This window comes from Physeter macrocephalus, chromosome 7 (assembly GCF_002837175.3).
Source record: "Physeter macrocephalus isolate SW-GA chromosome 7, ASM283717v5, whole genome shotgun sequence".
NCBI lineage: Eukaryota > Metazoa > Chordata > Mammalia > Artiodactyla > Physeteridae > Physeter > Physeter macrocephalus.
In genome coordinates this window covers 32,994,653-33,016,132 of record NC_041220.1, presented here as the reverse complement: position 1 = coordinate 33,016,132, position 21,480 = coordinate 32,994,653, and the positions used below count along the sequence as shown (strand labels likewise).

The 21,480-nt window shown below is 35.4% G+C and overlaps 1 protein-coding gene across 8 annotated transcripts in view; it reads left to right on the top strand.

Moving 5' to 3' along the window:
* LRBA (LPS responsive beige-like anchor protein) overlaps positions 1-21,480 on the top strand; it is an 813,910-nt gene that overhangs the window by 96,197 nt on the left and 696,233 nt on the right. For all 8 annotated transcript variants that reach the window (XM_055085920.1, XM_028491755.2, XM_055085924.1 and 5 more), the window contains exons 6-9: positions 3,786-3,907; positions 3,995-4,121; positions 4,827-4,946; positions 6,765-6,911. In XM_055085920.1, the coding sequence (XP_054941895.1) occupies positions 3,786-3,907; positions 3,995-4,121; positions 4,827-4,946; positions 6,765-6,911 (516 nt within the window). The remainder of the gene's footprint in view (positions 1-3,785; positions 3,908-3,994; positions 4,122-4,826; positions 4,947-6,764; positions 6,912-21,480) is intronic.

The window sequence follows — 21,480 nt, the reverse complement described above, 5'->3', positions numbered from 1 at the left end:
TTCCTGATCTTAGAGGAAATGCTTTCAGTTTTTCACCATTGAGAATGATGTTTGCTGTGGGTTTGTCTTATATGGCCTTTATTATGTGGAGGTAGGTTTCCTCTATGCCCACTTTCTGGAGGGTTTTTATCATAAATGGGTGTTGAATTTTGTCAAAGGCTTTTTCTGCATCTACTGAGATCGTCATATAGTTTTTATTCTTTAATTTGTTAATATGGCATATCACATTGATTCATTTGAATATACTGAAGAATCCTTGCATTCTTGGGATAAACCCAAGATCATGGTGTATGATCTTTTTAATGTGCTGTTGGATTCTGTTTGCTAGTATTTTGTTGAGGATTTTTCATCTATGTTCATGAGTGATATTAGCCTGTAGTTTTCTTTCTATGTGACATCTTTGTCTGGTTTTGTTATCAGGGTGATGGTGGCCTCGAAGAATGAGTTTGGGAGTATTCCTCCCTTTGCTATATTCTGGAAGAGCTTGAGAAGGATAGGTGTTAGCTGTTCTCTAAATGTTTGATAGAATTCACCTGTGAAGCCATCTGGTCCTGGACTTTTGTTTGTTGGAAGATTTTTAATCACAGTTTTAATTTCATTACTTGTGATTGGTCTGTTTATATTTTCTGTTTATTCCTGGTTCAGTCTTGGAAGGTTATACCATAGGTTTTGGATCGTGGTGTTTTCATTGTCATTTGTCTCTAAGTATTTTTTTGTTTCCTCTTTGATTTCTTCTGTGATCTCTTGGTTATTTAGTAACGTATTGTTTAGCCTCTATATGTTTGTGTTTTTTACGTTTATTTCTCTGTAATTGATTTCTAATCTCATAGTGTTGTGGTCAGAAAAGATGCTTGATATGATTTCAATTTTCTTAAATTTACTGAGGCTTGATTTGTGCCCCAAGATGTGATCTATCTTGGAGAATGTTCTGTGCACACTTGAGAAGAAAGTGTAATCTGCTGTTTTCGGATGGAATGTCCTATAAATATCAATTAAATCTATCTGGTCTGTTGTGTCATTTAACGCTTCTGTTTCCTTATTTATTTTCATTTTGGATGATCTGTCCATTGGTGTAAATGAGGTGTTAAACTCCCCCACTATTATTGTGTTAGTGTCGATTTCCTCTTTTACAGCTGTTAGCAGTTGCCTTGCATACTGAGGTGCTCCTGTGTTGGGTGCATATATATTTAAAATTGTTATATCTTCTTCTTGGATTGATCCCTTGATCATTATGTAGTGTCCTTCCTTGTCTGTTGTAACATTCTTTATCTTAAAGTCTATTTTATCTGATGTGAGTATTGCTACTCCAGCGTTCTTTTGATTTCCATTTGCGTGGAATATCTTTTCCCATCCCCTCACTTTCAGTCTGTGTGTGTCCCTAGGTCTAAAGTGGGTTTCTTGTAGATAGTATATATATGGGTCTTGTTTTTGTATCCATTCAGCATGGTGCTGAATTCTCTTAGCTTTTGCTTGTCTGTAAAGCTTTTGATTTTCTATCGAATCTGAATGAGATCCTTGCTGGGCAGAGTAATCTTGGTTGTAGCTTCTTCCCTTTAATGACTTTTTGTATATCATGCCACTCCCTTCTGGCTTGTAGAGTTTCTGCTGAGAAATCAGCTGTTAACCTTATGGGAGTTCCCTTGTATGTTATTTGTCGTTTTTCCCTTGCTGCTTTCAATAATTTTTCTTTGTCTTTAATTTTTGCTCATTTGATTCCTATGTGTCTCGGCATGTTTCTACTTGGGTTTATCCTGTGTGGGACTCACTGCAGTTCCTGGACTTGGGTGGCTATTTCGTTTCCCATGTTAGGGAAGTTTTCAACTATAATCTGTTCAAATATTTTCTCTGGTCCTTTCTCTCTCTCTCCTCCTTCTGGGACCCCTTTAATGCGAATGTTGTTGCATTTATTGTTGTCCCAGAGGTCTCTTAGGCTGTCTTCATTTCTTTTCATTTTTTTTTTTCTTTATTCTGTTCTGCAGCAGTGAATTCTACCATTCTGTCTTCCAGGTCACTTATCCATTCTTCTGCCTCAGTTATTCTGCTATTGGTTCCTTCTGGTGTAGTTTTCATTTCAGTTAGTGTATTGTTCATCTCTGTTTGTTTGTTCTTTAATTCTTTTAGGTCTTTGTTAAACATTTCTTGCATCTGTATTTCTGTGAATGTGGTTTTTGTTCCACAGGCTGCAGGAGTGTAGTTCTTCTTGCTTCTGCTGTCTGCCCTCTCAAGAATTCTATATATATTCTTCTGGATATAAGTTTTTATCAGATAAATAACTTGCATATATTTTCTCTCATTCTTTTGGCTTGTCTTTTTTCCCCTGCATCGGCAGGCGGACGCGCAACCACTGCGCCACCAGGGAAGCCCCCTTGAGGTATCCTTTAAAGCACAAAAGTTTTTAATTTTAATGAAGTCCAATTCATATAATTTTTCTTTCATTCCCTAATTAAGAAGGATTTATCTAACTCAGTGTCACGAAGATTTAACCCTATTTTTTCTTATAAGAGTTTTATATTTTTAGCTCTCACATTTATGTCTATCATCGATTTGGGGTTAATTTTTTGTGTGACACGTAAGAAAGTGGTCAGCTTCATACCTTTGCTTGTAAATATAAGTTTTCTCAGCAAATTTGTTGAAAACACTATCCTTTGTCATTGAACTGCATTGACACTCTTGTTGAAAATCAAGACCACAAATATAAGGGTTTATTTCTGGGCTCTCAGTTCTGTTCCATTGATCTTTATCTTTATGCCAATATGGTAAAATCTTCATTAATGTATCTTTGTGTTGTAGTTTCAAAATTTGGTAGTATGGGTCTTCCAACTTTGTTCTTCTTTTTCAAGTTTGTTTTGGAGATTTGGGGGCCCTTGCAATATGTAATATGATGTTTTAAATAAAAATTTAAGCCAAGTGGTGAAATCATTTATATAGTGACTTATGAATATAATTTTAAAATATTATGAAAAAAAGTTATGAACGAATCCTCTTCAGCTTTATATTTGCTGTTAAAAAAATTATATCCCAGGCTTTTTCCTTAACTTTTTTCTTTCCTTTCTTGTCCCTCTTTCCTCTCTTCTATTACCTTATGTAACATTCAGGAACAAATTTCCAATTTGATATCACTGCCTACCTGTTTTTTTAAATTTTATTTTTAAATTTTACAAATTTATTTTAATTTTGGCTGCATTGGATCTTCATTGCTGTGGGCAGGCTTTCTCTCGTTGTGAGGAGTGGGGGCTACTGTTCTTTGTGGTGCATGGGCCTCTCATTGCAGTGGCTTTTCTTCTTGTGGAGCATGGGCTCTAGGCATGTGGGCTCAATAGTTGTGCCTCACGGGCTCTAGAGCACAGTCTCAGTAGTTGTGGCACACGGGCTTAGCCGCTCTGCGGCATTTGGGATATTCCCAGACCAGGGCTCAATCCTGTGTCCCCTGCATTGGCAGGTGGATTCTTAACCACTGCACCACCAGGGCAGCCCACTACCTGTCTCTTTTAATAGGAATTCCTTTGGACATGTTTATATTGTAAGAAGTGAAGCACCTATGATTAGTGAGTCAAGCAGGTCAGTTGGAATGTTTCTATTGTTTAATTAAATTAACATCATTACTATATATTTTGGAATATTTAGAAGTTATTAAAGTCTTCTTTCAGATAAAGAGACTACTGCATATTTTAATCATGATGTAGAATAATATCTAGTAGATATATATATAGCATTGTAAGGTCTCATTTTCATTTCAGTAACAAAATTTTCTTTGTGAATCAGTAACTCAAAGCTTTTTCGTTTAGGCTATTGCATTACCTCCTATAGCCAAATGGCCATACCAGAATGGTTTTACATTTCATACCTGGCTTAGAATGGATCCTGTAAATAACATCAATGTGGATAAAGATAAACCATATTTGTATTGGTATGTATTTCTGTAATTTAGTGTTGTTACTTTACTTTGAAAATGAGAAGAATATTTGGAGATGAAATGAAAACTTATATTTTATAGTTTCAGAACCAGCAAAGGTCTTGGTTATTCTGCACACTTTGTTGGGGGATGTTTAATTATAACATCAGTAAAGTCAAAAGGAAAAGGCTTTCAACACTGTGTGAAATTTGATTTCAAGCCCCAAAAGGTATGTGATCTTACTGAATCATAATTATGTTACCAAGCTATTATAACCTTCAGAATGCTTTGCTTTAGTGTTATTGACATAATATGTGGTAAATCATAGCTCTGTGTTTATACTGTTTTAGAAAATGAAGTGTAAATCACTGGACAATTGTTAACCTCTCTGATTTGGATGATAAAAAGAGTGAATATTTAGTTATTTGTAGAGTTTAAAGGACATACAGGGGGAAAATATCAGTGGCAATTATTTTAGTAGTAGTAGTATTGGTAGTAGTAATATGTATTTTGTTTTGTACCTTAAAATTTAGAGATTAATAAGCGGTTTATCAACAAAATGTACATCTATATATATGTAGATAGGTAAATAGATAAAACAGATATGACAAAATGTTGACAGTTGTGGAAACGAGATGGTGAGAGAGTTTGTACTAAACTTTTTACCTTATTTAATTTTGGGAGTATATTTGAAAATTGTCATAATAAAAAGTTTGAAAAATAATTTCATGGGAAGCTGTTATTTGTTGAGAGTTCCCTTGAATCAATATAGTTCCAGAGGTAGCATGTTGAATTTAATAAAGGTAGTCTTATTTTATTTTTAGGTTTAATTTTAATTCCGCATTTAATTTTTACCTGTTATTATCAATGTGGTTGAGTCATTGGAAGGTCATTATCTCTATCTTTTTTTTTTTTAACTGTTTTGCTTATTCAGTGGTATATGGTAACTATAGTGCACATTTATAACCGGTGGAAGAACAGTGAGCTTCGATGTTATGTGAATGGTGAGCTTGCTTCCTATGGAGAGATAACATGGTTTGTCAACACCAGTGATGTAAGTAATTTGAGAAAGTTACAGTGAAATAAGAAAAATATATTTTACATTGGATATAAATTATAGAATACCACAATGGTGGATTTTTATAATCATAGTTTGACTAGCATGTTAATATATTAAGAGAGTAGAACTGTGCTAATATGGCACATATTACTCAGTCCTTGTTATAAAATTATTCTGGAAAGGGTAGAGAAGATTCATAGGTAACAGTGGGTATATCTTGAAAGTATTTGTGTAATTGGTCCATTGATCAAATTAAACCTGAGAGCTCTACTACAGGCTTCTGATGATTTTTTTGAAAGAGTTAGATGTTGCATGCTTATAAATTTTCCATAAAATTCATAGCTGCTATAGATAACTATTATGTTATAATATTTTCAAGATTCAAAAAGAGATCCATAGGTTAGAGTTAAATTCAAATGTTCTCCCCGCCCACCACAATTACATTTTTAATAGAAACCTTGAAAAATACAGGTCAGGAAAATGAATACAAGCTTGCAACACTCATTGTTGGTAATTAACTCCTCCTTTCATATTTTATTCTATACATATTTACATATTTTGAAATGCTGACCTTAAGAGCCCAGGTTGTTATAAAAGATAGACTTAGGTTTGAATCCCTTACTGACTGTATGACCTTACTTAGTCTATTAGGGCAAAGTTTGCTCCACCTAAAAATGGGTGTAAAATAGTATGTATCTCAGAAGGTTGATTAAATGAGATACTGTTCACAAATTCATTAGCAGAGTGCCTTGTAGAGAATAAATGCTCAATAAATGTTAACTCTAATTTTTTTTAAAAATAAAAAAGGGATCAGATATGTATACTGCTTTTCAACCTGTTTTTTTCCTTACATTAATCCTTACTGAGTATTTATTGTATTCCAGGCATTGTAATACATACCTTTATTTTCTGTAAGCCCCAACCTTGCAAGATAAGTACTGTTGTAATCTTCATTTTACCAGTGAAACTGAGCACAGAGAGGTTAAGTAATTTGCCAAAATCAGCAGCGTGGGAAGCAGTGATTTGATCTAGGTGGTTTGTCTTCAGAACCCAAATGTTAAAAATTTTTTTATATTCCTTAATGTCAACACATACATATTTTTCAACATCCTTCCTAATAGTTTCATGGTATAAAATGATACTTTTAAAGAGATATGGATACTTTGTTTCCTCCTTGTTGTATTTTACATGAGTTTTTAAAACGGGGTCTTTGCAACCTGGATGTTATTAAGAGGAATTTTTTGTCTGAAGAAGAAAAACATACACCTGTTTTTCTTGATTTACACATTCCTTTTGAGAGATTGCATCTACTCCATGACTTCACCCATTATTTGTATCTTGATGTCTACAAAAAGTTACAGTGTTAACTTCTCACCATGCAGAACCCTGTGGTCAATTGCTTCTTCATCCACATTAGTTCATAGAAAAGACGCATTCATTATATGTCCCACACTTAACTCTTGATTTTCCTCATTGCTCCAAAGCCTGCTCTTCTGTCTGGTTCTTTGGTTGACCAAGTATGAACCTTCAGTCCATAATGATTTCTCTGGCTCTGTTTCCTATATCCACTTTGTTATCAGGTTTTGTTTATTGTACTTTGGAAAACTTGTCTTATCTCCTTTCTATGATGTCTTTCCTGATCTCTACACCAAATGGGAATGAATGAAGTGAAATGCTAAATGAATTATTTTAATCTATTCAGATTATATTTTAGAGTGGGCAAAATATTTATACCAGTATAGTTTGTTATTATTTCTGGAGGAGATAATTTTTTGTTTTTTCTCTAATAAACTTTTCTGTTTTCTTTCACAGACCTTTGACAAGTGTTTCCTGGGCTCATCAGAAACAGCAGATGCTAATAGGGTATTCTGTGGTCAGATGACTGCAGTTTACCTTTTTAGTGAAGCTCTTAATGCAGCTCAGATTTTTGCTATTTATCAGTTGGGCCTGGGATACAAGGTACTTTACTTGCTGTTCCCTGCTTAACCAGTGTTAGTTGAGCTTGATTTATAGGTGGGTGGTGCATGGGACAGCTTACAACTTGGGTTACTAAACTGTATGTGAAAGTAAGCAGAGGCACCATAGGGAAGTCACAGGAGTCTGTCCAAAAGGTATTTTAAAGTTTTGTGGGAAGCATAGTATACTTGTCATATGTGCGGCACTGTGCAAAATAGTAGCTCAAGTTTCAACTTTAATTTTTGCTGCATTTCTTTTGGTGGTATCATATCCTTGCACAGCTAAGTTTTTAATGCTTGCTGTGATAAAGAGCAAGTACCATGTGAAAATCAGTGTGGAACAGGAAATGAGGATGAGCTATGAAATCTGATTCCAAAATTTGAGAATTTGTGCAGTACCCAAGATGCATATACATCCCATTAATAAATAATTTTGTGAAGGAAACATTTTTTTCAATTTGTGCATTAAGTTTTTCAAATGGCTAATAGATTGTTAAGTTATAAGGTTAAAATATAAAATATAATTGTTAAAATATAAAATATAAAGTAGTTGGGTCAAACTAATAAACAGAAATGTTCAATATTTATTTTGGTCTGGAACACCATAAAAAATTACTGTGAAGCTAAGAGTGTCATGAATCAAGGAAGTTTGGGAACCTTTAGGTTAAGCCATTGTTAATCTAGTTTGGTTTCAGGGAGTGATTTAATGTCTGTTATGGTCCTTTGAAAACAAAATCAACTTGTGTTAATTTACATACTGTTGGAGTCAATAAAGTATACATATTTTAATTAGTTTTGACAAAAGTATAATGCAGCAATCAAGACATTTCTATCACAGCAAAAGATACCTCTCTGCTCTTTCCTAGTCAGTTCCTTGTGCTTCTCTAACCCCACCCCGTTTCTGTTGACCGGCAACTACTGATCTGTTTCTGTCAATAGATTTGTTTTTATTAAGGTTTTATGTAAATAGAATCATGCAATGTGTGCTCCTTGGAGTTTGGTTTCTTCTTAGCATGTTTTAAGATTCATTTATGTTGTTCTGTATTAGTAGTTCCCTCTTATTTATTGCTAAGTAGTGTTCCTTTATATGAGTATATCACAACTTTTTAACCCATTCATCTCTTGATGAATATTTGGGTTGTTTCCAGATTTTGGCTATTATGAATATTGGTGTATAATTCTTTGTGTATTTCATAAATATGTAAGAGTGGAATTGTTAACTGGTATGGCAGCTGAAACTGCCAAGCTCTTTTCCAAGGTAGTTGCACAATTTTACATTTCTACAAGCAATGTGTGAGCTTTCTACTTATTCCACATCCTGTTAACACCTGGTATTGCTGGTCTTTTTAATATTAGACATTTGAGTGGGTCCCTAGCAGTTCCTCATTCTGGTTTTAATTTGCATTTTTGTAATGCCTGAGATGCTGAGCATCTTTGCATTGCTTATTGGCCACTTGTGTATCTTCTTTTGTTAAGCGTGTATTCAAATCTTTTGCCCATTTTTTGTTTGGTTTGTTTTCTTATTGTTGAGGTTTGAAGTTTCTTTATATATTATGGATATAAGTCCTAGATAATAAGTCCTTATAACTTGTAAGTCCTTTATAAGTTTCTTTATATGTTATGGCTATCAGATGTATGAGTTACAAATTTTTCCCCCCAGTCTGTATCTTGCCTTTTTGTTTTCTTAATCTGGCTTTTGAAGAACATAGGAATTTAATTATTATGGATTCCAATTTAACAATTTTTCCTATTATTCTCATGATTTTTGTGTCTTATGTAAGAAATCTTTGCTGATTCCAAGGTTAGAAAGATTTACTCATGTTTTCTTCTAAGTATTATATTTTTAGCATTTATATTTAGGCCTGTGATCCATTTTCAGGTAGTTTTTGTGTGTGGTATGAGCTAACTATCAAGGTTTATTTTTTCTTGTTTTTCATAAGGATACCCTGGTGTTCCAGCACTATTTGTTTTTTTAAATACTATTCTTTCTCCATTCATTGCCTTACTGTGGCATCTTTGAGTCTCTATTTGATTTCAGTTACTTAATGTCTTTTTTTAATGCTAATACTTTACTGTCTTGATTATTGTAGCTTTGTATTAAGTCTTGAAAACTGGAAGTCTAAACCATCAACTATTCTTTTTCACATCCTTTGTGATTTTCTAAGTCTTTTGCATTTCTAGATGTATTTTAGAACCAGCTTATTGCTTTCTACAAAAAATTCTACTGGGGTTTTATTTGGTACTGTATTAATGTATAGATCAGTTAGAGGATAATTGACATCTCACTAATACTGGATTATCCAATCTGTGACCATGATATCTCTTTATTTACTTAGGTCTTTATTAATTTCTCCCAGCAGTGTTTTTTGGTTTTCATTGTACATACATTTTGTTAAACGTATTTGTAAGTATTTCACGTTTTTTAGGTAATATCTTAAGTTGCATTTTTAAAAAAGTTAATTTCCAATCATTTGTTTCTAGTGTATAGAAATATAGTTGTTTTATTGACTTTTTAACAAGACCTTGCTGAACTTGCTTATTAGTTTTACTAGATTTTTGTTGTTGCTGTTTTAGTATTTTCTACATACATGTTCATGTAGACTGTAAACTTTACTTCTTCATATCCAGTCTGTATGCCTTTTCTCTTTTTTCCCTTATTGTACTAAATAGGACCTCCAGGATAAATAGGTAAAATAGAAATGACAGGAGTAGACATTTTTGCCTTGTTCCTGATTTTAGAGGGAAAGCATTCATACATATTTTATAGACGTTTTTTCAAGTTGAGAAATTTCTTTTCTATTTCTAGTTTTCTGAGACTTTTTATTAGAAAGGATACTGAATTTTGTAAAATGAGTCTTGCTTTTTTACTGAGTCAGTCAATCTCTGCCTTTCATTGGAATGTTCACATAATTTACATCCATTGTATCAATAAGTATAGATATTGTGGGACTTAAATCTAGTATCTTACTATTTGTTTTCTGTTTCTTTCATCTGTTCTTTGATTCTTTCCTCTTTCTCTGCTTTGATTTAGATTGCCTGTTATTTAGTATTTCACTTATTTCTACTATTGGTTTATTAGTTTTTTTTTAAACTTTAACTTATCATAGTCTACCAATAAATGACATTGTACAGTGTAAGACCCTTCCAACATAATCCTGCAATTCCCCATCCTGTCCTCAGGTTTGTTATTTTCGTAGATTTTACTTCTTCATATATTATGGTCCTTTTGATACATTTTTATTATTTTTGATTCATTCATTAACATTTTTAAAAAATTAAAAATGAGGAAGATCATATACTTTGTATTTACTTGTATATTTATCTATGTATTCACCATTTCTAGGATACTTCTTTGTGTAGATTCATGTTTTCATCTCATATCATTTTCCTTCCATTTGAATTGTTTTATTATTTCTTATAATGGAGATTTACTGTCATTGGCTTTTCTGAGCTTTTATTTGTCTGAAAAAGCCTTCAAATTTTTCAGCTTTGAAAAATAGTTTTACTGATTATAAAATTTTAAGGTGACAGTGTTCTTTTTTGAGCTTTTTAAAGATATTCTTTAGTTTAACTGAGTTGCATAGTTTCTAACAAGAAGTGTGTGGTCTTCCTCTTTTTTTTCTCTTGCTGGTTTTAAGATTTACTCTTGTCACTGATTTTTAGAAAATGAATATATATGTTGGTATGGGTGTGTGTGTGTGTGTGTGTGTGTGTGTGTGTGTGTGTGTGTGTGTTTAGCCTACTTTAGATTTTTTGAAATTCTCAGTTCTGTGGGTTTATGGTTTTGGTGAAATATGAAACTTTTTGCTATTATTTCCTTAATATATTTTCTGTTTTTTATCTTCTTCTAGAATTCATATTATATTTATTTTAGACCTTAGATACAAGCAAACAGAGCATTGAGATGCTATTTTTTGCCTGATTTATAAGAAATATTTTGTTTTGGATTGTTTTCATGGTATTATCTTTGTGTTCACTAATCCTTCTTTATCAAATGCCTTATTGCTGTTAATTCTATTAAGCGAATTATTCATTTCAAATATTTTTTGTATTTTCTGTCTTGATAAGTTTTGATAATTTTCATTATCTATTTTTCTCTGTTCAATGTTGTCTTAAAAAAATACCTGATCATAGTTGTAACTATTCTAATGTCTTTTTCTTCCAATTTCATCATCTGTATTTCTGGGTTTATTTTTATTTACTGATAGTCTGCTGGTTATTTCAGACTTTGTGGTTTGTTTAGTAATTTTGGATTAAATACTGGACATTATGATTTTTACCACGTAAATGTCTGGATTTTGTTGCTTTTTATATTTTATTTTATTTTATTTTATATTATTATTATTATTATTATTATTTGCGGTACATGGGCCTCTCACTGTTGTGGCCTCTCTTGTTGTGGAGCACAGGCTCTGGACGCGCAGGCTCAGCGGCCATGGCTCATGGGCCCAGCCGCTCTGCGGCACGTGGATCTTCCTGGACCGGGGCACAAACCCGTGTCCCCTGCATCGGCAGGCGGGCTCTCAACCACTGTGCCACCAGGGAAGCCCGCTTTTTATTTTTTTTAAAGATCTTTGGGCCTTGTTCCGCTATTCAGTAGATTACTTTCAGTTAAGTTTATTTATTTGAAGTTTGTTTTATTTTTGCAATTTATTTTATTTTATTTTTTAAAAACATCTTTATTGGAATATAATAGCTTTGCAATGGTGTGTTAGTTTCTGCTTTATAACAAAGTGAATCAGCTATACATATACATATATCCCCATATATCCTCCCTCTTGTGACTCCCTCCCACCCTCCGTATCCCACCTATAGGTGGTCACAAAGCACTGAGCTGATCTCCCTGTGGTATGTGGCTGCTTCCCACTAGCTATCTATTTTACATTTGGTAGTGTATATATGTCCATGCCACTCTCTCACTTCGTCCCAGCTTACCCTTCCCCCTCCCCGTGTCCTCAAATGCATTCTCTACGTCTGCCTCTTTATTCCTGTCCTGCCCCTAGGTTCTTCAGAATCCTTTTTTTTTTTTTTTAGATACATATATATGTATTAGCATACGGTATTAGTTTTTCTCTTTCTGACTTACTTCACTCTGTATGACAGACTCTAAGTCCATCCACCTCACTACAAATAACCTAATTTCGTTCCTTTTTATGGCTGAGTAATATTTCTTTGTATATATGTGCCACATCTTCTTTATCCATTCCTCTGTCCATGGACACTTAGGTTGCTTCCATATCCTGGCTATTGTAAATAGAGCTGCAGTGAACATTGTGGTACATGACTCATTTTGAATTATGGTTTACTTAGGGTATATGCCAAGCAGTGGGATTGCTGGGTCGTATGGTAGTTCTAGTTTTAGTTTTTGAAGGAACCTCCATACTGTTCTCCATAGTGGCTGTATCAATTTACATTCCCACCCACAGTGCAAGAGGGTTCCCTTTTCTCCACAACGTCTCCAGCATTTATTGTTTGTAGAGTTTTGGAAGATGGCCATTCTGACCGGTGTGAGGTGATACCACATTGTACTTTTAATTTGCATTTCTCTAATGATTAGTGATGTTGAGGATCCTTTCATGTGTTTGTTGGCAATCTGTTTATCTTGTTTGGAGAAATGTCTATTTAGGTCTTCTGCCCATGTTTGGATTGGGTTGTTTGTTTTTTTGATAATGAGCTACATGTGCTGCTGCTTGTATATTTTGGAGATTATTCCTTTGTCATTTGCAAGTATTTTCTCCCATTCTGAGGGTTGTATTTTTGTCTTGATTATGGTTTCCTTTGCTGTGCAAAAGCTTTTAAGTTTCATTAGGTCCCATTTGTTTATTTTTATTTCCATTACTCTAGGAGGTGGGTCAAAAATGATCTTGCTGTGATTTATGTCATAGAGTGTTCTGCCTGTGTTTTCCTCTAACAGATTTATAGTCTCTGGCCTTACATTTAGGTTTAATCCATTTTGAGTTTATTTTTGAGTATGGTGATAGGGAGTGTCCTTTCATTCTTTTACCTATAGCTGTCCAGTTTTCCCAGCACCACTTATTGAAGAGGCTGTCTTTTCTCCATGGTATATTCTTGCCTCCTTTATCAAAAGTAAGGTGACCATATGTGTTTGGGTTTATCTCTGGGCTTATCCTGTTCCATTGATCTATATTTCTGTTTTTGTGCCAGTACCATACTGTCTTGATTACTGTAGCTGTGTAGTATAGTCTGTAGTCAGGGAGCCTGTTTTCTCCAACTCCGTTTTTCTTTCTCAGGAATGCTTTGGCTATTTGGGGTCTTTTGTGCTTCCATACAAATTGTGAAATTTTTTGTTCTAGTTCTGTGAAAAATGCCATTGATAATTTGATAGGGAGTGCATTGAATCTGTAGATTGCTTTGGGTATTTTAGTTATTTTCACAGTGTTGATTCTTGCAATCCAAGGACATGGTATATCTCTCCATCTGGTTGTATCATCTTTAATTTCTCTCATAAGTGTCTTATAGTTTTCTGCATACATGTCTTTTGTCTCCTTAGGTAGGTTTATTCCTAGGTAGTTTATTCTTTTCGTTGCAGTGGTAAATGGGAGTGTTTCCTTAATTTCTCTTTCAGATTTTTTATCATTAGTGTTTAAGAATGCCAGAGATTTCTGTGCATTAATTTTGTATCCTGCTACTTTACCAAATTCATTGATTAGCTGTAGTAGTTTCCTGGTAGCATCTTGAGGGTTCTCTATGTATAGTATCATGTCATCTGCAAACAGTGACAGCTTTACTTCTTCTTTCCGATTTGGATTCCTTTTATTTCTTTTTCTTCTCTGCTGTGGCTAGAACTCACAAAACTATGTTGAATGATAGTGGTGAGAGTGGACAACCTTGTCTTGTTCCTGATGTTAGTGGAAGTGGTTTCAGTTTTTCACCATTGAGAATGATGTTGGCTGTTGGTTTGTCACATATGGCCTGTGTTATTTTGAGGTAAGTTCCCTCTATGCCTACTTTTTGGAGGACTTTTATCATAAATGAATGTTGAATTTTGTCAAAAGCTTTTTCTGCATCTATTGAGACGATCATATGGTTTTTCTCCTTCAATTTGTTAATATGGTTTATCACATTGATTTATTTGCATATATTGAAGAATCCTTGCATTCCTGGGATACACCCCACTTGATCATGGTTTATGATCCTTTTAATATGCTGTTGGATTCTGTTTGCTAGTATGTTGTTGAGGATTTTCACATCTATGTTCATCAGTGATATTGGTCTGTAGTTTTCTTTTATTGTGACATCTTTGTGTGGTTCTGGTATCAGGGTTATGGTGGCCTCGTAGAATGAGTTGGAGAATGTTCCTCCCTCTGCTATATTTTGGAAGAGTTTGAGAAGGATGGGTGTAAGGTCTTCTCTAAATGTTTGGTAGAATTCGCCTGTTCGCCTCAGTGATATTGGCCTGTAGTTTTCTTTCTTTGTGACGTCTTTGTCTGGTTTTGGTATCAGGGTGATGGTGGCCTCATAGAATGAGTTTGGGAGTGTTCCTCCCTCTGCTATCTTTTGGAAGAGTTTGAGAAGGATAGGTGTTAGCTCTTCTCTAAATGTTTGATAGAATTCGCCTGTGAAGCCATCTGGTCCTGGGCTTTTGTTTGTTGGAAGATTTTTAATCACAGTTTCAATTTCAGTGCTTGTGATTGGTCTGTTCATATTTTCTATTTCTTCCTGGTTCAGTCTCGGCAGCTTGTGCATTTCTAAGAATTTGTCCATTTCTTCCAGGTTGTCCATTTTATTGGCATAGAGTTGCTTGTAGTAATCTCTCATGATCCTTTGTATTTCTGCAATGTCAGTTGTTACTTCTCCTTTTTCATTTCTCATTCTATTTATTTGAGTCTTCCTTTTTTTTTTTTGATGAGTCTGGCTAATGGTTTATCAATTTTATTTATCTTCTCAAAGAACCAGCTTTTAGTTTTATTGATCTTTGCTATTGTTTCCTTCATTTCTTTTTCATTTATTTCAGATCTGATCTTTATGATTTGTTTCCTTCTGCTAACTTTGGGGGTTTTTTGTTCTTCTTTCTCTAATTGCTTTAGATGTAAGGTTAGGTTGTTTATTTGAGATGTTTCTTGTTTCTTAAGGTAGGATTGTATTGCTGTAAACTTCACACTTAGAACTCCTTTTGCTGCATCCCATAGGTTTCAGGTTGTCGTGTTTTCATTGTCATTTGTTTCTAGGTATTTTTTGATTTCCTCTTTGATTTTTTCAGTGATCTCTTGGTTACTGAGTGTTGTATTGTTTAGCCTCCATGCTTTACAAAATTTTTCTTGTAATTGATATCTAGTCTCATAGCGTTTTGGTTGGAAAAGATACTTGATACGATTTCAGTTTTCTTAAATTTGCTGAGGCTTGATTTGTGACCCAAGATATGATCTATCCTGGAGAATGTTCCATGATCACTTGAGAAAAAAGTGTATTGTGTTGTTTTTCGATGGAAAGTCCTATAAATATCAGTTAAGTCCATCTTGTTTCATGTATGATTTAACCTTGTGTTTCCTTATTTATTTTCATTTTGGATGATATGCCCATTGGTTCAGGTGGGGTGTTCAAGTCCCCTACTATGATAGTGTTACTGTCGATTTCCCCTTTTATGGCTGCTAGCATTTGCCTTATGTATTGAGGTCCTCCTATGTTGGGTGAATAAATAGTTACAATTGTTATATCTTCTTTTTGTAGTGTCCTTCTCTGTTTCTTCTAATAGTCTTTATTTAAACATCTATTTTGCCTGAAATGAGAATTGCTACTCCAGCTTTCTTCTGATTTCCATTTGCATGGAATATCTTTTTCCATCCCCTCACTTTCAGTCTGTATGTGTCCGTAGGTCTGAAGTGTGTCTCTTGTAGACAGCATCTGTATGGGTCTTGTTTTTTTATCTGTTCAACCAGTCTGTGTCTTTTGGTTGGAGCATTTAATCCATTTGCATTTAAGGTAATTAGTGATATGTATGTTCCTATTACCATTTTCTTAATTGTTTTGGGTTTGTTATTATAGGTCTTTTCCTCTTCTTGTTTTCCTCCCTAGAGAAGTTCCTTTAGCATTTCTTGTAAAGCTGGTTTGGTGTTGCTTAATTCTCTTAGCTTTTGCTTGTTTGTAAAGGTTTTAATTTCTCCATCCAATTTGAATGAGATCCTTGCTGGGTAAAGTAATTTTGGTTGTAGGTTTTTCCCATTCATCACTTTAAATATGTCCTGCCACACCCTTCTGGCTATCAGAATTTCTGCTGAGAAATCAAATGGTAACCTTATGGGGATTCCCTTATATGTTACTTGTTGCTTTCCTTTGCTTCTTTTAATATTTGTTCTTTGTATTTAATTTTTGATAGTTTGATTAATAGGTGTATTGGCGTGTTTTTCCTTGGATTTATCCCGTATGGGACTCTCTGTGCTTCCTGGACTTGATTGACTATTTCCTTTCCCTTATTAGGGAAGTTTTCAACTATAATCTCTTCAAATATTTTCTCAGTGCAGTTCTTTTTCTCTTCTTCTTCCGGGACCACTGTTATTTGACTGTTGGTGCGTTCAGTGTTGTCCCAGAGGTCTCTGAGACTGTCCTCAATTCTTTTCATTATTTTTTCTTTATTCTGTAGTTATTTCCACTATTTTATCTTCCAGGTCACTTATCCGTTCTTCTGCCTCAGTTATTCTGCTATTGATTCCTTCTAGAGAATTTTAAATTTCATTTATTATGTTGTTCTTCACTGTTTGTTTGCTCTTTAGTTCTTGTAGCTACTTGTTAAACATTTCTTGTATTCTCTTCATTCTCTTTCCAAGATTTTGGATCATCTTTACTATCATTACTCTGAATTCTTTTTCAGGTAGACTGCCTATTTTCTCTTCATTTGTTTGGTCTGGTGGGCTTTTACTTTGCTCCTTCATCTGCTGTGTATTTTTCTGTCTTCTATTTTGCTTAACTTAGTGTGTTTGGGGTCTCCTTTTCGCAGGCTGCATGTTCTTAGTTCCCGTTGTTTTTGGTGTCTGCTGCCAGTGGGTAAGGTTGGTTCAGTGGGTTGTGTAGGCTTCCTGGTGGAGGGGACCGGTGCCTGTGTTTTGGTGGATGAAGCTGGATATTGTCTTTCTGGTGGGCAGGACTGTGTCCAGTGGTGTGTTTTTGGGTGTCTTTGACCTTATTATGATTTTAGGAAGCCTCTCTGCTAATGGTGAGGTTGTGTTCCTGTCTTGCTAGTTGTTTGGCATGGGGTGTCCAACCTTGTAGGTTGCTGGTCGATGAGTGGAGCTGGGTCTTAGTGTTGAGATGGAGATCTCTGGGAGAGCTTTTACTGTTTGATATTACGTGTAGCCGGGAGGTCTCTGGTGTTCCGATGTCCTGAACTCGGCTGTCCTACCTCAGAGGCTCAGGCCTGACACCCGGCCAGAGCACCAAGATGCTGTCAGCCACACGGCTCAGAAGAAAAGTGTAGGAAAACAAAGAAAGAGAGAAAGTATAAAGAAGTAAATAAATAAATAAATAAAATAAATTATTAAATTAAAAAATTAAAAAATATTATTAAAAATAAAGTAATAAAAAAAGAAAGACAAGAGCAAGCAAACCAATAAACAAATCCAGCAATGACAACAAATGCTAAAAACTATACTAAAAAAAACCCCAACAAAACAAACAAACATAAAATGGAGAGACAGAACCCTAGGACAAATGGTGAAAGGAAAGCTCTACAGACAAAATTAGACAAAGAAGCATACGCAGACACACTCACAAAAAAGATAAAAAGGAAAAATATATATATTTAAACAAAAAAGGAAGAGAGCAACCGAATCAATAAACAAATCTACCAATGATAATAAGCTCTAAATACTAAACTTATATAAACATAAAACCAGAAATAAATTAGATGCAGAAAGCAAACCTCAAATCTACAGTTGCTTCTAAAGTTCACCGCCTCAATTTTGGGATGATTCGTTGTCTATTCAGGTATTCCACAGATACAGGTACATCAAGTTGATTGTGGAGATTTAATCTGCTGCTCCTATGGCTGCTGGGAGAGATTTCCCTTTCTCTTCTTTGTTTGCACGCCTCCTGGGGTTCAGCTTTGGATTTGGCGCCGCCTCTGGGTGTAGGTCGCCTGAGGGCGTTTGTTCTTTGCTGAGACAGGACAGGGTTAAAGGAGCAGTTGATTAGGGGGCCCTGCTCACTTAGGTTGGGGGGAGGGAGGGGTAGGGAACGCCGGGCAAGCCTGCGGTTGCAGAGGCCAGTGTGATGTTGCAGCAGCCTGAGGCACGCCGAATGTTCTCCCCCGGCAAGTTGTCCCTCTATCACGGGACCATGGCAGTGGTGGGCTTCACAGGCTCCTGGGATGGGAGATGTGGATAGTGACCTGTTCTTGTACACAGGCTTCTTTGTGGCTGCAGCAGCAGCCTTAGCGTCTCGCGTCTGTCTCTGGTGTCTGCGCTGATAGACGTGGCTCACGCTTGTCTGTGGAGCTCGTTTAGGTGGTGCTCTGAATGCCCTCTCCTTGCGCACCCTGAAACAATGGTCTCTTGCCTCTTAGGCAGGTCCAGACTTTTACCGGACTCCCTCCTGGCTAGCTGTGGTGCAGTACTCCCCTTCAGGCTGTGTTCATGCAGCCAATCCTAGTCCTCTCCTTGGAATCTGACCTCCGAAGCCCGAGCCTCTGCTCCCAGCCCCCACCCACCCTGGCGGGTGAGCACACAAGCCTCTCCGGCTGGTGAGTGCTGGTCAGCATCCATCCTCTGTGCGGGAATCTCTCCGCTTTGCCCTCTGCACCCCTGTTGCTGCGCTCTCCTCCGTGGCTCCGAAGCTTCCCCCCACCCACACCCTGTCTCTGCCAGTGAAGGAGCTTCCTAGTGTGTGGAAACCTTTCCTCCTTCACAGGTCCCTCCCAGTGGTGCAGGTTCAGTCCCTATTCTTTTGTCTCTGTTTTTTCTTTTTTCTTTTGCCCTACCCAGGTACGTGGGGAGGTTCTTGCCTTTTGGGAAGTCTGAGGTCTTTTGCCAGCGTTCATTAGGTGTTCTGTAGGAGTTGTTCCACATGTAGATGTATTTCTGATGTATTTGTGGGGAGGAAGGTGATCTCCACGTCTTACTCCTCTGCCATCTTGAAGGTCTCTGAAGTTTGTTTTACTTTTAACCTTTGTTAATTGGTCTGAGAGCAGCCTTTACTCTGAATGAGTTTTTTAAAATAGAAGTTTTATTGAGAAATAATTCACATATCTTACCATTCACCCATTTATCACATATCTTACCATTCACCCATTTATAATATATAATTCAGTGATTTTAATTGTATCACAAAGTTGTGCAAACATTACCACTCTCTAATGTTAAAGTATGTTCATCCCCAAAAGAAATACTATACTTATCAGCAGTCCCTCCTGATTTTTCCTCCTTCCCAGTACTCTAATCTAATTCTGTTTGTATAGATTTGTCTTTTCTGGACAATTCATGTAAAGCAAAGTATACAGTATGAGATCTTTTGTGGTTGACGTTTTTTCAGTTAGCATAATGTTTTCAGGGTCCACCCATGTTGTAGCACACATTAATACTTCATTCCTTTTTATTACTAAATAATATTGTGTGGGTATATCACGTTTTATCTATTCGTCAGTTGATGGTCATTGGGCTGTTTCCACCTTTTGGCTGTTATGCACAATGCTGCTATGAACCCTTCTATACGAGGTTTTATGTGCACACATGTTTTTATTTCTCTTGGGTATGTACCTAGAATGGAATTGCTGGTAATATGGTAACTATACATTTAACTTTTTAAGAAATTTCTAGATTGCTTTCCAAAGTGGCCACATTATTTTACATTATCGCAGCTGTATATGAGGATTTCGATGTCTTCATATTCCCTTGAACACCTGTTATTATCTGACTTTTTGATTATAGCCATTTTAGTGGGTGTGAAATGGTATCTCATTGTCGTTTGGTTTTGATTTGCATTTTCCTCCTGACTAATGATGTTGAATGTGTTTTTGTGTGCTTATGATAAGGCTATTTATATGTCTTTTTTTGAGAAATGTTTATTCAGATCCTTTGCCTGTTTAAAAACTGAGCTCCCTTTTTATTTGCTAAATTTTAAGGTTTTCAAAAAATATACTTAATTGTAGTTACATACACATAAAACTTACCACTTTAACTATTTTTAAGTGTACAGTGCAGTAGTGTTAAATATTTTTACATTTTGCAACCTAGCTGCAGAACTCTCTTCATTCTGCAAAACTGAAACTCTATACTTATTGAACAACAACTCTCCACTCCTCCCCTCCTCAGCCTCAGTTTTAAAAATATATTCTAGAAACAAATCCATTATCAGGTATATGATTTGCAAATATTTTCTCCCATTCTGTGGCTTGTCTTCCCACTTGCCTGATGTTTTCCTTTGAAGCACACATTTCAGTTTGATGAAGTCCAATTTATCTATATTTTCTCTTATTATTTGTGCTTTGGTGTCATATCTAAAAAATTATTTCCTAATTCAAGTTCATGAAGATTTACTTCTCTGTTTTCTTATGAAAGTTTTATACTTTTAGCTCTTACATTTAAGTGTTTTGATTCATTTTGAGTTAATTTTTGTATTTGGTGCCACTTTATCCCTTTGCATTTGGATTTTTAGTTGTCTCAGCATCATTTGCCAAAAAGAATATTCTCTCCTTATTGTATTTCTTGACAGCTTCACCAAAAATTAGTTGATCATAAATGTAAGTATTTGTGGACTCTCGATTGTGTTTCATTGAACTATATGTCTGTTCTTAGGCTAGTAGCAGTCTTGAATACTGTGGTTTTGTAATGCATTTTTTGAATTAGGAAGTATGATTTCTCCAACTTTGTTCTTGTTCAAGATTGTTTTGGCTGTTGTTGGTATCTTACATTTCTATATGAATTTAAGATACACTTGTTAATTTTTACAAAAAAAAGTAACTAGGATTTTGATAGATATTGCCTCAAATCTATAGATCAATTTGGAAAGATTTGTCATCTTATGAGTATTAAATCTTCCAATCTATGAATATGGGATATTATTCCATTTATTTAGGTCTTCTTCAATTCCTTTTTGTAGTTTTCAGTGAACAAGTCTTGCATGTATTTTGTTAAATTCATTCCTAAATATTTTCTTCTTTTATGTGCAATATCAAATGGAATTGTTTCTTAATTTCATTTTTGGGTTATTTGTTGCTTATGTATGGTAACTAAATTGATTTTTATATATTTATCTTCTACAGTACAACCTTGCTGTTCTAGTTTATTAGCTCTGATAGTTTGTTTTTTTATGTGTGGATTTCTTGTCATTTTCTTTTTTAAAAAATTATTTATTTATTTATTTATTTATGGCTGTGTTGGATCTTAGTTTCTGTGCAAGGGCTTTCTCTAGTTGTGGCAAGCGGGGGCCACTCTTCATTGCGGTACGTGGGCCTCTCACTATCGCGACCTCTCTTGTTGTGGAGCACAGGCTTCAGACGCGCAGGCTCAGTAATTGTGGCTCACGGGCCCAGTTGCTCCGTGGCATGTGGGATCTTCCCAGACCAGGGCTCGAACCCGTGTCCCCTGCATTGGCAGGCAGATTCTTAGCCACTGCACCACCAGGGA